Here is an 18,472-nt window from a genome sequence, read left to right on the forward strand (position 1 = left end):
GAAACGAAAGAATTAGGCAGAAAAAAGCGTCGATTTGCCCCGCGAAGCAAGATATCACTCATTAAAGTAGACAACTTTTTAAGTTAGGAAACCTGTCATTATATTTAGTAATGCATTTGACAGATTTCCTAACCTGAAAAGTGATCAACTTTAACGATTAATATCCTGCTTTGCGGGGCAGAGCGACGCTTTTTTCAACCAGATTCTTTCGTTTCGTGTAAATCGTCTCGAAAGAGCTTAATGAGGCCGCTAAACTAAATATACTTACCGGATTACAGTACGTAACTCTCACGAGACGAGGGTTCGAGACCCACTGATGGCACTGATGTCTCGCTCTCGGATCGCTATGCACTGCACGCATAGACATTAAATCACTCGCTCTCTCGCCCTCTCGCTCTTTTACTCACTCTCTCTCTCATTCACTAGCTCTTTCGCTCTCTCATTTACTCTCTCTCTCTCGCCCTCTCACTCACTCGCCCTCTCGCTCTCTCACTCACTCATTCACTCGTTCTCTCGCAAATATATCTTTTCTCACTCCAACTTCTTGCACTACATCGCGTCGTACACTTGTCGTACACCGACCGGCGGAGATGCTGTCCGTATATCCGTGTGACTTACACATGACGGTCGGGTCGATAAGTTAAAGTTTTCTAATATAGAACCTCTCCATGATTGTTATGTGTGAGTCACACGGATATACCAACAGCATCTCCGCCGGTCGATATAAACAGAGCTGCTGCCATCTCGACGAAAAAGAACAGACTGTACATTTGACGACGATGACGACGTTTCTTAAATGAAATTTTCCAATTTCAGACTTTGCATCGCCATATCTCCGCTCGTAGGGCACGTACAAGAAAAATAAAAACACTTTTATTATATAATTCGACCCCAAGCTATCCATTGAGCCTACTTAGAAGTTGATCCGTTCAGCGGTTATTGAGATCTAATAATCTGAGTGTCTGCGAAAGCGTCGCTTCGCGTAAAAGAGTCACGGTGCGGTCTTGCTGCGCATATACTTGGCGCGAGACACTACCGTGTCTCTTGATCTCCTAAAACATCCTTAACGTTACACAATTTTATAAGAATGTATTGAAATAAAAAATAAAAAATGTAGAGAGAAACTTTTTATCTGAATTATATCCCTTAAAGGGACTGCTTAGGCAATTTTGTATACGTGATAACAATTGGATCCGCCATTTTAGGTCGAAGCCAATTCTGACCAATACCAGTGAACACTTGGATTGGCCAGACTCTGATTGAAGAGTCTCTAAAGATATAACCTCAACCATACGCTTTTGGTGGTGGTAGTTTTTTGACAATAAAGTTTGTTTTTCAATATGACTAATTGTAAGTCGTACGCAGTACCAAATGATTTCAAATATTTATTTAAAATAAATAACTTAAACTAATGTAGTGCGAAAATATTCTGTCTTTGTCGCACTATATGACATTCTTCGACCATCGCATACTTAGCGGCCGAAAATCGAAGTAAAAACATCCTCATTAAGCGGACTACTTCTACTACCGTCGCGTCGTTGCTAGACCTGTATGTGAGACCGTCATAACTATCGCACTGCTCGCAGGAGAGTGCCAGCTCCGCGGATTACCCTAGAGAGCCTCTGAGGGAGAGAGTGGTGAATTGGGTCACGTGACCTCCTTTCCTCTGATTGGATGGAGTGCTCTGAGCTTCATGAGTTAATCTTTTGGCCATTTTGACATGGAGAAGTTAAAAGCAAAGAGGTTCGTCATATTACACAATCGGATCTCTCCGCAAGTGATACATTATTCATTAATCTTGGAAGTATTTGCCTCTACGATTTGACATACATGAAGTAAAACTACAAATATACATACTATTTTCAGATTTCCATTTTTCGTGCAATACAAATACAAAACATGCCTAAATCTGCAATGCTCCCAAATGCACAAATTCGAACAAAAACGGATATTGTTTGACAACATTTTTCCAAGATCCAAAAATAAAAAAACGTGGATTGATACTGCTGGAGTCACAGGTTGAAAGCCTATAAAGCCATTGCACTGAGTGAAGTTAGCATACAAATGAATTGCATACATTTGAATACTGAAGCATGTATACAAATGTGTTCGAACGTCCGCACATACTTAACACATTACGTTACGTTAAGTATTGACCATAAATTTACACCCATATTTAACCCTTTCACTACGAATGTCCTCTCCGCTAGAACGCTCCCGCTGAACAAGACGCCGCGCTAAAAGTATACACATTACGCGCGGACAATCATCAGGATTCGAACGAGACTCTCGAGACTGATTCGCAAATTTTTATTTCTTTGTTACTTTTGGGTTGCCTCGCCCGTGCGAAACAAATGACATCGGGAAAAAACATTTAAATATCGAAACTGCAAATCCAGAGTAAGTGTGCGGACTGTGCGAAGCGAGCGACTATAGTCGCCCGTCGTAGTGAAAGGATTAAGAATAAACTTCAGCCAGCGTTAATCTTACGTTACGGATTGCTTTTTGTGTTGAAGTTTATTCTTAACTGTAAATTTATGTAGATTTATGATCAGTACTTAAGGTAACGTAACGTGTTAAGTATGTTCTTATGCGGTAGTTCTTATGATGTAACAGATATTGTTTCTCATATCTGTATCTCTTATTTTAGATGCATTTTCATCCATCAGCATTATACTGCGTGGGCAATAAGAAATTCATAAAAAAAAGATGTTATTCCAACAAAACAATATCTATTACATCATAAGAGCTTCCGCATAAGAACATACTTAACATGTTACGTTACCTTAAATACTGATCATAAATTTACATAAATTTACACTTAAAAATAAACTTTAGCACAAAAAGCAATCCATAACGTAAGATTAACTATGGCTGAAGTTTATTCTTAAGTATGGGTGTTATGGTCAGTACTTAACGTAACGTAATGTGTTAAGTATGTTATGTGCGGACGCTCGAACACATTTGTATACATGCTTCAGTATTTAAATGTATTCAATTGTATACTAACTTCAAACAGTGCAGCGGTTTTTGTAGGCTTCCAATCCGTGACTCCAGCAGCATCAATGAACACACTGTATCCACGCATGTACTTTGCAAAATAAAAAACAGGGAATGGGTTGGGTTAGGTTAGATTTTTTGGAAGTGGAGCCCCCCGCAGGGGGGCGGAATACATTGTATCCACGCATGTACTTTGCAAAATAAAAAACAGGATTGGGTTGCTTCGTCAATGCAAAGGAGTAATATTAGTTTCAACTTTTTAAGCCTTTATCCTTCTTGTCGGTAAAAATCAATTTAAGGGTATTCATTTTGAGTCATTTCAAGCATTTTCATCAAAGGATATGTAAATCGGGTGTGGGAGCTTTTCGGAAGTTTATCCGTGCAGTGTCCAATCGTGCAATGTGCGTGCGCAATCGTGCGGTGGCCAATCGTGCACGCTTTTTTATTTTTGGATCTTGAGGAAATGTCAAATAGTATCCGTTTTTGTTTGAATTTATGCACTTGGGAGCACTGCAGTATTTAGGCATGTTTTGTACTGTATTGCACGAAAAATGGAAATCTGAAAGTAGTATGTATATTTATAGTTTTACTTCATGTATGTCAAATCGTAGAGGCAAATACTTCCAAGATTAAGTAATAATGTATCACTTACGGAGAGATCCCATTGTGTAATGCGACGAACCTCTTCGCTTTTAACCTCTCCTCCATGTCAAAATGGCCAAAATGTCAACCCACGGAGCTCAGAGCATCCAATCAGAGGCGAGGAGGTCACGTGACCAATTCGTCACTCTCTCTATCAGAGGCTCTTTAGATTGCCCGTGTGGCGGACGGGCTAGAATTTCACATAGTATCCCCTGCTTGTCGTACGAGACGACTAAAAGGAAGACTCGTAAACTCAGAGTTTTTACATTTGCCTTTTCACATGATTTATACATTTGTCTATATCTTGTATACGTCACTAATTAGTCGTGGCCGAATTAGTCTGACCGGACTGGGTGCCAGAACGAAGAAGAAAAAGAAGCTTCGCGGATCGTAAATCGAAGCAAAAGCTATTGTTGCCAGGTGATTGATTTCGGAATCAGCCGCTATCGGTCATTGGCATTGCTAATCAAGCCGTTAATCAGCGCCATCTCTTGCGGACGATCGATACAAATCTTTTATCTTAATATAGGTCAAGCTAATCGGAACTGACTCTCTTAATCTGTATAATTACCGAGTAAAGATATAATCATACCTGGAATACGATGAAGCTAATCAAAATAATAAAAAACAAAAACAGGTGAAATTTAACAAATTTCGTTCGGTGATAAGGCCATAAGGCAACTGCACGCATAAGTATTTTATTGATACTAAAATGCTGATCCACAATACAGATCGTCATTCTGCAAATGCCAAGGAGCGTTTGGTAGCGAATTTCTAGATGGAAGGTTTGCACCTTTTCTTGAAGATGAAAATATTTTAAAATTTCTTTTATATAAGCGTAATTAGTAATTGCTCAATTTTGCATAAGTATAAGACAAATGGTATACTATTAGTAATTGCTCAATTTTGCATAAGTAAAAAACAAATGATATAATATTAGTAATTGCTCAATTTTGCATAAGTATAAGATACGACATCATCGCACTATCAAAATACTTCTGTGACAATTGGCTGAGGTATAAGTCGACTATTATGCGATCGATATAATGAGGAAAGTAATTCAGCGGATGTTTAGTTCCTACAGAAAAAGAGTCATAAAATAATATCTTTCTCAAATTTCACGCAAGTGCAGATCATGTTTTCTGTAATATTGTATTTTCACAAGTCTCAGTCAAGTCTTTTGTGAGATACGGTTGTACTCTCTACGGTTGAAAAGTGTATCAACCCATGGCTTTCATTCTTTTATTGCAATGCGAATTTATCTTTGCTACCGTAAGTTATTAGTCAGAATTTCTTGTATTGCAATTAAATTAATATTTTAAAAAATTGACTCACGTTAAAGTAAAGATATTCATTTTATTATACGTACAGCTATTACGTGTTGCATTACTTACTATGTAATAATATTTTTAACATTAAATATTTTTTTAATAGTTTCTTCAAATAGATTTGTTTTTGATGTTTCGTTTGTGAAAAAACTGATTACGAATTGATTAAAAAACTCACAAAGGGACCTTAGACTCAACAGCCAACCGATTTTGCCGAACTTTTGTAGGAATGTAGTATTTATATAGGAGTAACTAATGTTATTCGGAAACGATGCGCTTCTCAAGCGTTTTCGAGAAATTACATTATGAATTTTAGCGTGCTGCTGTAGTGCCAGGATAGTAAAGCGCCAGTCAAATATCAGCGTAGCGCTGCGGAATAGGCGTCACAGTACAGATATGGAGGCTGCAGATTCGCGTCCCGTATCCTTAATATTGTTTTCTTTTTTTCACACAGTACTCAAGATCCCGTGAAGAAAGCACGCTATACTGTATGTCGGGCTACCAATAGTTGAGACGGTAATACGCAAAGGATAACCCGGTTTATGTATTTTCGGTAAACCATAGCATCTAGATAAATTGAAGGTGGTATTATATAATTTTCTGTACGTTAGCTCGTCAATAAGTTTATTATTGCGCCAAGATTTAACAAGATCATTGAATCGCGTTTTCAAACGTTTTATTGGATCATATGTTAGCTTTTTGTACGTGGTCGAATCGTTAAGCAATGCATTCATCTGGTCAACGTATTTAGACTTATTCATAATGACTGTTACTTAACCTTTATCAGCTTTTATGACCATTATATCACTGTTGTCTTTTAAAAACTTTTTACATGATTTAAATACATTAACTAAAAACTTATCGACATAACTAATATGGTGTCTATAATTTTACATGCGTCTTAAGATATTACACATTGAATTGCGAGCTTTAACTAGAGCTAGAGTACTAATATTATCCGACTCTCGGTTTCATGTGTCTAACATCGAATTGGTTCGAAAGATTTTAAACAATAATTGCTACCCTTAAAAAGTTTATAAAGTTTATAAACAGACACATCAAAAAAAGAATTAAAGAGATTAAATATAGAGAGTCAAATATGAATCCTCAATACGCCAGTGATTATACAACAAAGCAAATGACTATTCGACCAATCTGGCAATGACGTTCTTTATTTAATAACGACGTTTCGACCATACGGTTTGTGGTCCTTTTCAAGGTACAAAGAATACCCTACAAATTAATGATAATTGAAACAATATAACAACTTGAAAATTAAAAACTGACAAACATACAAAAAATTATAGATAAATAAGCAGCAAAATTACAGTACGGCCTTCCGGGGAAATAAGACGTGTTACAGCGCGTCTAGATCACACGAACGACAAAGACAAAATAACAGGTCCGATAAACAGGTCAGATCTCACGAATCGCAACAGTAGAATAACAATATCGAAAAACATTTTCCATATACAGGGTGTCCCGTAAAGCTCGCATCAACGCTTAAGGGTAGATTCCTGAGATCATTTTGAGACGAAAATCCTAATACTAAAATGTCGAGGCTATAATACTTTTTGAATTATAAGCATTTATTGTTAACAAATCAAGAAGGACGAATCATAATCGAACGAGACTGTCATACACTATGTTTAACTTTTCAGTATCGGTCTGCAAATTGATAGCATTGTCAGAAAATTTTTAAATAAAAAACATTTCAGCGATCTGTCTTTTACGTCAGTGTTCCTCTTTATGTAACACAATAGGATTAGACCAATCAAATTCATGATTGTTAGACAGTCGATGGTCAGTCACTACTGACAATTGTGAGTAATATTTAGACGATCCATTAATATTACGTCTATTTTCACCAACCCTAGTTTCAAGATTTCTCTTGGTCTGTCCAATATACAATGCATCACAATCATTACAATTAATCCGATACACGAGATTCGTCTGCTTCAGGAATTGCAGTTTATCCTTACCTTTACATATCAAACAGTCAAGTTTTTTTGACACACTAAATGCAACGTCAACATTAATTCGGCGTAAATTACAACCGATCATGTCATTATAAGATTTACAATACGGTAAAGTTATGAATTGTTTCTTGTTACTGTCATGGGGTGTCTCATCTATGTCGTTGTTAGCCTACACCCTGAGCCTTCGAACACGCTGTTTAATCACTTTTTTAATTAATTGAATCGGAAAGCAATTATTAAGTAAAATACACTCCACTATTTTAATATTTGCCTCATGGAAACGGCTATCAGACAATAAGATTGGGTAATTATTTAGTTTAACGGAGCAACCTCGGATGACCTTAATCTTGACATAAAAGTTATAGAGGTCACCCTTCTGAGTGACCTTCAAAAGGTTTTAGCCGTCGCTCATTGTTTATTAAAAAGTTATTAACAAAAGAAGTTTAATGATTTTGCACGAATTTTCAGCTGTCCACGCAAAGCAAGGACTTGAGTTTGACATATATATATTACAAAAGTCACCTTCCCAAATAACCCGCACTAGGTTTCACCCGTCGCTCGTTGTTTGTTAAAAAGTTAATAACAAAAAAGTTTAATGAATAGAGCATAATTTTACGATATCATATACGTTTACGAAAGAGTATATTTGATGGAATTTTACCTTTAAATCAGAAATAGGTTTGGGTTAGGATAGTTTATATTTTCCGAAACTGGAGCCCCGGACACATATACGCTCGTTTTTCAGCCCGCTTCGCGGGAGGGCAGGAGAGGGACTTTGCCCCTCCCCCCCGCCGGGTTCCGTGCCGTGTACCAGGTGATCAGAATCTGTACGGTAAAACCTGTTACACTGGTTCTGGCGGGGGGGGGGCGAAGCCCCTGCCCCCCGCCCTCCCGCGACGCGGGCTGAAACCGAGCGTATGTGTCCGGGGCTCCAGTTTCGGAAAATATAACCTTTTTTGGGAAGCGGAGGAGGGGAGGAAATACGTTTACGCACACCAAAGGGGCCGTCCCCGATAGTAGTGTAGGACTCTCCTGGGCCTCAACAAACGACCCAGACGGAACTACCCATTAAAACCTCCCCCCTCATGATACACAGCCACACGCATTCCACAAAAACACACAAGGAGAGGCCCCCTACAGTAACGTCCAAGTGGACATGAAACTTTGCGAGGGAGCCCCTTACGGGTGAGCCTGGCCCTCCGGCCACACAACCTTCGTCGGCACCCAGCTCCCCCAGACCGTCACCCACGACACATTCAATCCCCACCCCATTCACGCATCATTCACACCACAAACATAAACATAAAACAAGGACAACATAAAGACGCACAACACATAACCCAACGCGCCCCCCATATTCACACCTAGACGGCCCAGGAATGAACAGTCATAAATGACCATTCGTCCGTCCCACAATCACCCGCACGAAAATAAAACAGTAGAACATAAAAAACAGTAAGAGCAGAAACAGTAGGTTAGGGAGGAGTTAAACCGATTTGCCGTGCTCGTTCCCGCTCCTCTTTGGCCTGAATAACTCTACTCGCAAAACGCGCAAAAGCGAACCACGCACGACGATTACTCGTGATGGCAGCCACAACCCCCAAGAGGGTTATGTTGCCATCCACGACTGCACTTAGATCTAGGCGCTCAGTGTCCCACGAAGGACACTCCGACAACGTATGTTCAGCCGAATCTTCCCCTCGCCCACAATGTTCACATATAGGGGAATCCATCTTGCCAATCCGAAAAAGATACGTTACAAAACAACCATGACCTGTTAACAATTGCGTCACGTGATACGACAGGCCGCCCCATCTACGGGAAATCCAGCCATCCAATACTGGGACAATCGCATCCCTCGTACGCAAACCCGCAATCGAATCCGCGCAAATACACCGACCACTGACGCTGCGCAAGTTGACGCTCCTCTCGTTGTATGTCCGCTACATCATCATCCGTTACTGGTCCACGACGACGGGCCTCTTGAAGACGCAGATAAATGCGCCATCTCTCCATCGCAACAAACTCCCAAGGCATATTACGTGCCAAGAGAGTCGCCGCATCGAATGACACCGTGCGATAGGCGGAACACACACGGATCGCCACCGTTCGCTGCATCCCTCGAAATAGTCTCCGCGCCCCCGCTGATGCCGTGAGCGCCTCCAACCAAATCGGGGCCGCATACAGAGCGATGGAGCTCAGCACATTTGCGTATAATCTACGACGAAACTCCGAAGGGCCACGCAAATTTGGCATAAGTCACCCTAAAGTACGAGTCACTCTACCGACTTTCTCTTCGATGTATTGAAAATGCGCCATATACTTTAAGCGAGAATCCAGATAAATGCCTAGATATTTTAAAGACGGCAACATAGGGATAAGTTCTCCCTTCACCCGAATTACCGGGTCCAAATAAGGTCGTCGGCGTCCGCGAAATAATGTCGCTTTCGTCTTTCCCACCGAAATCGAAAGACCGAGAGACTCCACGCGGCGGATGACCGTAACTAACAGAGCATTGATAAGCATGCGCGCCATCTCAATAGTTCTAGCACGTATAAGAACCAATAAGTCATCGGCGTAACCTATCACTAAGGATCCCGGTCGTACTCGCAACTCTAAAACATAATTAAAAACAATAAGCCACAATAAAGGACCCAAGACCGAGCCTTAAGGGACGCCAGCCCTCACACGACGCCTACGCCGCACGCTATCACGAGTAAAATATTCAACGTAGCGCTCATGTAAGTAGCTGTCCAGTATTCTACGCAAATATGCCGGAAAACGCTTACGTTCGAGTTCTCTGCGAATTGTGCACCATGGCAAGGAATTAAATGCACTAATGTTTAGACTAACCGCAATGACATATTTGCCGTCACCGATTGCGTCTTCGATAAATTCAGTCGCGAGGTTAAGTGCGTCAACAGTCGAGCGGCCCGCACGAAAGCCAAATTGTACGTCTGACAGCCGCGCCACAGGATTTGTATTCATATGCACATGTAAACGATCCACTAACACACGCTCAAAGATTTTGCCGATATCGTTTAACAAGCAACTTGGACGCGCACTCACGACGTTACTCGCACCATCAGATTGTTTCGGGATCAACACTAATTTGGCAATCTTCCATGCAGCCGGGAAAACTCCATCTCGCAAACACGCAGTGAAGACTGCAGCAAGAGCATCGGGTACCACCTTCGCAGCACGACGCCAGATGAACAGCGTGAGACCATCGGGACCAGGAGCCGGACATTCGCTCTTTCGACCACCACCAGCTGCCTCCAGCACTTTCTCAGGAGAAACTGCATCACCATCCGGACCATTCCAGGTACTCCAAAGCGCCACCGGGTCGTGAAACGCGCCGTCCGGGAACAAGTTGTCCAGCAGAGTCTCCAGAGCCTCCAACTGCATGGTCTCTGACAACGTAGGAGTAGCACTTCGCAGCCGCCGCAACATGAGCCTGTACGGGAGACCCCAAGGATCCTCCTCGACGCTAGCCACAAGCTTCTCCCATGCACGGGCCTTCGTTGAACGTATAAGCCGACGAAGATGTCGTTTCGCCTCACGATAAGTTTCCTCTAGCTCTAACCTTCTAGCCAAAGGAGCAGCGTAACGTCCACGGGTCCACCGACGACGGGCCGAGATACACTGGCGCCTCGCTTCCGCGATAGTATCGTCCCACCAATAGGTCGCATGTCGATTAGCGTCAAGGCCGCCCTTCAACCTACGAGCCGCCATGTCGCACACATCCGACACAGCGCTGTCCAACGCCTTAGCAAGCGACTCCGCCGAAGAGTCAACCTGCATAAAGCCGCACAAAAAGGCCTCGGAAAATATAACCTAACCTAACCTAACCAGGTTAGGTTAGGTTAGGTTAGGTTAGGTTAAATCACTTTCCTTCGTTCATATTCGTCGTTTATGTCTTTCAATATTCAAAATGACTACTATATTTTCGAAACTTCTTTTGCTTGTCGTGGACAGCTGAACATTCGTGCAAAATCATTAAACTTCTTTTGTTAATAACTTTTTAAACAACGACCGACGGCTAAAACCTTTTGAAGGTCACTCAGGAAGGTGACCTCTATAATATATGTCAAGGACAAGGTGATAGGAGGTGGGTACATTAATCGGTAGATTTACCGAAACACAAACTGTTCTCTTTAAGATGTTTGAAGAACCATGTGCATTTTTGTCAAAGTATTTCCATTTTTGTCAAAGTAAGGAAATGTGTAAATTTTATTACTCGTATTAGCTTGTGTCTCGTCAAGAGAGGAAAGAATATTATTTGCTTAAGGTATGTATGTTACATATTTATAAAACGATGGAATAATTAATAATATCTATTTTCAGTAAATCTTTGGATAATTGACAATGGAGAATATGTTATGATTCTGTATAAATAACTTTGTTAGGAGAAAGAAGAATTATTTTATTAGGGTATTTTGTTATGAAATACTTAATAATACTTAGTTTTAGTAATTGTTCGATAATAGAAAATAAAGGATATATTATGAATGCTGTATACAGAAAGAATATAAGAAAAGTGGTTAAATTCAACAGATTTGCGTGTCAAGAGCTAAAGATTATATAATTCTTATGTTTCTCACTATTCTGATAATACCACAACTTCTTCAGTATTTTCTTCTCTTTTCCCTTCTTATTTAATAGTTTCTTAGTTAGTAAAAAACTAACCAACGAAAATGATAATTACTATTGACAGTTAATACTATTGACACCATAACAAAAAACTATTAAGAAATAATATAAAAAAATTAACAAATACAATATTAATACTCGCGACACTAACGCCAGAAAGAAGGTTTGAAGGGTACAGTCCCATTAAACACGGAACGGAATGACGGATCGGAATTCTCACCAGAATTGAGCGGTCCGTTCCAGTTCCGTTCCGTAAAAGTTTTCCCTACCAGTCCCATGTAGCAAAAACGAAACGGATTGTCACTTCGATCGTAAATAAATGTGCTTGATTCATTGATATTTCGTTATTTTGATGCAACTGAAGCAATAACATACATAATTTGTGCAATTAGCTTGCCGATAACATTGCTGTAAGTACTTTGAAATACTGAATTTTGAAAGTAAAATATATTTTGTAACCAGATTCCGTTCCGTTTTTGCTACATGGGACTGGTAGAGAAAACTATTACGGAACGGAACGGACACGCGTCATTGAGTTGTGAGAGAGTGTGAAGAAACGTAAACAGTATTTTTTAATATATTGGACAGTTTTAACGTAGCTGTGTGTGAAATATGAAACACAACGATGGATGAAAAAACAGTCTTATTAGCTATGTTAAAAATACTGCGAACGGCGAATAATTTGTCAACTTGGCATGCTGTATCGGTGTTCGGGAGAGTGCGAAAGCTGTATTTAATTTATTTTATTTTATTACAAAAGCAGGAAAATATGAGAAGGAAACGGAAATTCTGGGTACGGCCAATGTTTACGCACAAAATGAGGCATTTACAAGGTGCAAGTAACAATTTAGTCGTTGAGATGCAAATAACCGATCGTGAAAAGTTCTTCAATTACTTCAGAATGACTCCGGAAATATTAGAAGAATTGCTAACATTAGTTGGACCACCGATTCAGAAAAAAGAAGTTTGTCGAATCCCAATATCACCTCGTACAAGATTGCAGTTGACTTTGCGCTGGTTAGCATTTGGTGACAGTTTAGCATCTCATTCGTATGCATTTCGTATTGCATCCAATACAGCATCCAAAATCGTAAGGGAGACTTGCACTGCATTATGGGAGGTCTTGAAGGATAAAGTTTTTCTGCAACCCACCGTTGAAAAGTGGCAACAGGTTGCTGACAAATTTCAGGAAATCTGTCAATTTCCAAACTGCATTAGATCTATAGATGAGAAGCACATTATCGTTCAGGTACATATCTGATCCAACTATTGTTTACATTTTTTAATAAATCTGACATTGTATTCTTTTATTTATTCTATTTTTGTTAATTGTAGGCACCACCGAATAGTGGCTCGTCCTATTATAATTATAAAGGTAATCACAGCATCAACCTACTTGCTGTGAGTGATGCGAATTGTTGCTTCAGCATCGTGGACATCGGAGCAGAGGGGAGGCGTTGTGATGCCGGTGTGTTTGCTAGCAGTGACCTTGCTCGTCTATTGCATACAAATTCACTTCAACTACCCCCGGACAGGCATTTAGATAGTAGCGGATTCAAATTTCCATATGTCCTAGTAGGAGACGAAGCATTTCTGCTAACATCTTATATGATGCGGCCATACCCTCAAAGTGGAAACTTAACTGTTACGAAAAAAATCTTTAATTATAGATTAAGTCGAGCGCGAAGAACTGTAGAATGTTCATTTGGGATACTAGCTACAAGGTGGCGAATTTTTCGTCAGCCAATTATAGCTCACATTTCGACGGCTAAAATAGCCGTTCAAGCTACAACGGCTGTACATAATTTTATAATGAAACGCGAACTTCAATTAGAACCAACGGAAAGAACTTATTCTGTTTTAAGCAGTAATGAGCGAAATATAACGTCGACTGGAATTGAAAATGTACGTAATTACAGTGCGCGAAGAAATGTTGAGGCTATACGAATTAGAGACTCTTTTGCTATGTATTTTGAAACTGTGAATCCACTTGATTGGCAATGGAGAAAAGCTCTAAACAATGAGTATTAAATTTCTATCATGTATTATTATAAGACAATAAAAAATTCTACTTTTTCTTTTAAAAATTAGAAATATTAAATATCTCCTTATATTAATGTATTTTCTTATATTAATCTTGTGTAATGTTCTTATATTAATGTAACAACAAAATATTCATTAATAATAATATAATATTCATTATTAATAATAATAATATAAACTACTTATCAAGTTTTTATTGAAATAGAAATGTTTTATTATTTATTATGTAATGTATAATGTATTGGCATAAAATAAAGGTAATAATAATATAAAAAATTTATCCTCTTTGAAGTTCCGCCTCCGCTAATTCTTCATCTTCTGCCCTGTGAACGAGATTCAGCAACTCTACTTGTATTTGCCTTCTTCGGAGATAGCTCAATCTACGCAGGATATCTCCCACCTGCTCCAAGAAACTGTCCACTGCATCTTTCTTTGGTGCATTTTCGCCAAGTAACTGCTGTAATATGTTGTTATGCAGTGCCTGCACATCGGAGTCGTACTGTTTTCCTGTAACACAAAATACATTTGAAGTAATGAATTTTCCTACATTTTTATACATTGTTAAACAAAGCTTATTACCATGAAAAAAATAATACAATTATAATTAAAACAAATAAAATACTAAAAAATAACTATAAATATAAGAAAATGCGCAATAAAAAGATCAATTTCAAATTATTACAAAAGTGCGACAAATGTTGGGGCGTATTGGAGTACATGTGACGCGAGCAAACCTGATATGTATCGATTATTCAAAATTAGCTCACCTTTTTGTTTTTTTCGTGGTCTGTAATCATCTGAACTTCCTGCTCCTTCAGGAATGTCTGGCGTGCTACAACTTCTTGGAGAAGACACATTACGTTCTTCGAATTCCGAATTGTTCTGGCTCAGTGCAATATCTTCGTCATGACATATGTTCCGTGGTAGAGAGCTCGTTGTACTAAAAATTGAACAACAAAGGATACGTTTGGAAACATTATTCGAGTGCATTCCCTCTCTTTCTATATCACTTCTATCTCAATGATCTAGAAAGAGAGAGAATGCACTTGGGTGACATTTCCGAATGCAACCAAAGATATATAAGAAAAATGTACATTTTTCATATTTTAAAGCCTCTATATAAACACAGTTTGTAACGTACGGAGTTTCTTGTGCAGCCTCGTCTAGAAATTGCATCCTTGAATAGAAGCGGAATGTACTTTTCTGCGGATGTCCCGCTTCCGCACCCGATCCACTACGTACGTAACCTTTCATTTTTTTGCGAGCTTTTGAATAGCAGTCCCTCAAGTACGTCCATCGAGATTTCATCCACGTTACATCTTTGAAACCTGAAAATCCCTAGTTCAAATTACGAATTCAGCTCGCTTATATAAATACAAACGTACATTAGTCCGCACTTGCAAGGGCAGATTAAATATACATTCATGAATACATAAAACAAAGTAAAATGATTATAACTGGATTCCGTAAAGTGCGTATAAAATATGAGCGCATTTTCTATAGTAAACGTAACGTGTACTATAGATAAATGCGCACATATGCACATTACGGAATCCAGCCTATATACAGGGTGTTTCTAAAAGGTCTGGTCAAACTTTAACCACAGATGCTACGTATCAAAACAAAGCAAAATGTCCATATAAACATGGGTCCGGAAATGCTCCCCTTCTGAGATAACACAAGATAAAGTCACTTCATAGGCTTCTTTGGCTCAATTACTGTAGTAATGTTTTTTTTGTTTCGTCGCGGAGAAAACCTGCGCCAGGTTCGATCCCGGCCTTGGGGGAGCGGAGGATATGGGGATTGTTACCACTCTAAAAATCCCGTCGTCGCCTGCCTCGAGCGAGTGGCGGAGGGACACCGGAATCTCTCACGAAAACGGCGTAAAGTCCGTCCTCGCCTACGGGGAGTGACGCCCAGTTGCGCACAGAATACATCGGACACAACAGGTTTAGTGAATCGGACACGGACCCAATCGGACACAATAAGAAACGGACACAGTGATAATTGTACACAATGCTAATCGGACACAGTGGCAATCGGATACATTGTCAATCGAACACAGTGGTTGCCAATTGCACACAGTAGGAAACGGACACAGTGGTTGCAATCGGACACAGTAGGAAATGGACACACGGGGGTTGCATTCGGACACAGTAGGAAACGGACACATGTTCCGTGACAGTTTCATTCTAATAAGGAAGAGTCAAAATTAGATGTAGAGTAAACATTGCTTTGTCTTGCAAAGTACATGCGTGGATACAGTGTAGATACTTTCCCAGTATAAACTTTCTTTAATATTATTAATTTTTTATACTAGGAAAGTATATGCTTAGGTGGAAGAGCACGAGGAGACGGGCTTCGCCCGTCACCTAGTACTCTTCCACATAAAAAAAAACAAAAAACTTTGGGGTGACCAAAAGTACTGCGTGGAAGTTACAATGTAGAACTTTGCTTTGCGTGGAACCTCGCTTCATATACTCTCAGCATATGTTTTCTAAAATTATTAAATATCGCACGTATGCGCAAAGTAAGCATGGTAGCATCGCTACTCCATATAAAGAAATAGAAATAGAAAAGTCCTTACAAGTAACATTTCCAGGTTAGGAAAACTGTCACGGAACATGTGTCCGTTTCCTACTGTGTCCGTTTGCAACCATCGTGTGTCCGTTTCCTACTGTGTTCGATTGCAACCACCGTGTGTCCATTTCCTATTGTGTCCGATTGCAACCACTGTGTGTCCGTTTCCTACTGTGCGCAATTGGCACTGTGTCCGATTGACAATGTGTCCGAATGCCACTGTGTCCGATTAGCGTTGTGTACGATTATTACTGTGTCCGTGTCTTATTGTGTCCGATTGGGTCCGTGTCCGATTCACTAAATCTGTTGTGTCCGATTTATTCTGTGCGCAACTAGGCGTCACTCCCCGATTCTTAGAGTGGTAAAAATCCCCATATCCCCCGCTCCCCCAAGGCCGGGATCGAACCTGGCGCAGGTTTTCTCCGCGACGAAACAAAAAAAACATTACTACAGTAATTGAACCAAAGAAGCCTATGAAGTGACTTTATCTTGTGTTATCTCAGAAGGGGAGCATTTCCGGACCCATGTTTATATGGACATTTTGCTTTGTTTTGATACGTAGCATCTGTGGTTAAAGTTTGACTAGACCTTTTAGAAACACCCTGTATATTACCAAGATTAATAAAGACTTCATCCCACAATTCTCCTCGTATACAGGAGCTTCGCCTTTGAACTGGCAACTTTTGATTCCATAGACCTGGTCTCTGCTCTACAGCATCAATGAGCATCTCGTCCATGATGTCTGCCGAGTACGGAGTAGACTCATTGTTATTCTCTGATGGTGATGCGTCTATCTGCGTACTTTCTTCTTCTCCTATTTCCTTCACTCCTGTTCATTTATACATGAATGGGTTGAATATGTTTAATATTTGCAGACAAATGTTGAAAAATATTTGCTTGCTAATAATAATTACTAATGAGTAGCACGCCCCTTCTCGTCGACAACGATAACATGGATATTGTCATCGTAGTTTTTAAAACAATTATGAGCTTCAATATCCGCACAGGACCCAAACATTATCCACCCACAGTAACCGCATTTTACAGCCTGCAAATAAGAACACATGTAACATGAATCGCATAATATTTGATATGTTGTCCGTATTAAAAAGACTCTATGTGCTGAAAACCATATTAAAATATATTTAAGATATTAAATAGACATTATTTATTACATTCATTAATTATTATTATTCAGAACACAGAATTGTTTGCGTATAGGTTATATGATTATTAGTTTTGTTTGTTTATCAAAGAAAACCTGAAATTACACCTTTATTTAAAAAAATTATGTGGAAAATCGACAAACCACATGGTAGTATAATACTTTCTTTTATACGATGTGATGAAACCATATTATAAACAAAATTGATGTATATGTGTTCTAATAAGTTTAATAATATAAAAGAAAATATTATACTACCATGTGGTTTGTCGATTTTCCACTGTAATTTCAGGTTTTCTTTGATAAACAAAACTAATAATCATAACCTATACGCAAACAATTCTGTGTTCTGAATAATAATTAATGAATGTAATAAATAATGTCTATTTAATATCTTAAATAAATTTTTCTTATTATTTGTAATATATATATATATTCTTATTATTATTACCGGTCCTTTTTTCTTATTGTTGGCACTCATCTCGATAGAATTTCAGCTTGTTACATGCGAGGTTCTTGTTGAGATGCACACAGCACGCACACCACGTGGATGATTGTTATAATTCGGAATAATAATAATACAACAGTGCTTTAAAACTTGCGCCATCAGAAACATCTGTCCAATCCGTCCGGAATTGAAGAAATATAAGAATTCCGATCGGAAGAAACAGCAGGAATAAGAATTTACTAGAATTTCCTAGCAGAATTCCTATCCGTCATTCCGTTCCGTGTTTAATGGGACTGCACCCTGAAGTGTATTCATTAGCATTATCGACTCGCTGTCGGTAATCGTCTATCTCTAGAGTTAATTCGACGAGATATTCTTAAAGCCCGTATCAGACCAGTATCAGACTACCGACTGCGAAGACCGATCCGACTACCGATCGCAACTGCCGACTCTCATCTAGCCAATCACAGCGAGGCACCGACTGACTGGCTCGGCCGACTCGTATTTAGACTGAAGCCTATTTGTCGACTAGAGTCGGCAGTCGCGGTCGGCAGTCGGATCGGACTTCGCAGTCGGTAGTCTGATACGGGCTTAAGGCGATCCTGGAGTCGTCTGTATTACCGGCGGAATCGTG

The 18,472-nt window shown here is 39.5% G+C and overlaps 1 protein-coding gene and 1 non-coding gene across 2 annotated transcripts; one reads left to right on the forward strand and one right to left on the reverse strand.

Moving 5' to 3' along the window:
• The first annotated feature begins 12,368 nt into the window (after positions 1-12,368).
• LOC113562697 lies at positions 12,369-13,374 on the forward strand. Its single transcript, XM_026972842.1, has 3 exons — positions 12,369-12,851; positions 12,938-13,177; positions 13,273-13,374. The coding sequence occupies exons 1-3, from the start codon at positions 12,372-12,374 to the stop codon at positions 13,372-13,374; spliced, it is 822 nt and encodes a 273-aa protein (XP_026828643.1). The 5' UTR covers positions 12,369-12,371.
• A 501-nt stretch (positions 13,375-13,875) lies between these two features.
• On the reverse strand, positions 13,876-17,191 carry LOC105286089. The gene is made up of 5 exons (XR_003407057.1): positions 17,140-17,191; positions 16,839-17,054; positions 14,787-14,983; positions 14,413-14,585; positions 13,876-14,152 (listed from the first exon to the last, which is right to left on the reverse strand). It is a non-coding gene; the product is annotated as an uncharacterized LOC105286089 (transcript).
• Between the last annotated feature and the right edge of the window lie 1,281 nt (positions 17,192-18,472).

The sequence above is a fragment of the Ooceraea biroi genome, chromosome 10 (genome assembly GCF_003672135.1).
Source record: "Ooceraea biroi isolate clonal line C1 chromosome 10, Obir_v5.4, whole genome shotgun sequence".
NCBI classification, from domain to species: domain Eukaryota; kingdom Metazoa; phylum Arthropoda; class Insecta; order Hymenoptera; family Formicidae; genus Ooceraea; species Ooceraea biroi.

What these genes read in the sequence shown, in the direction of transcription:
- LOC113562697 (XM_026972842.1), top strand. Translation starts at nt 12,372, where the DNA reads ATGAGAAGGAAACGGAAATTCTGGGTACGGCCAATGTTTACGCACAAA. An exon ending in AGAAGCACATTATCGTTCAG is followed by an intron (nt 12,852 to 12,937) that starts GTACATATCTGA and finishes TGTTAATTGTAG; the next exon opens with GCACCACCGAATAGTGGCTC. An exon ending in TCAAATTTCCATATGTCCTA is followed by an intron (nt 13,178 to 13,272) that starts GTAGGAGACGAA and finishes CTTTAATTATAG; the next exon opens with ATTAAGTCGAGCGCGAAGAA.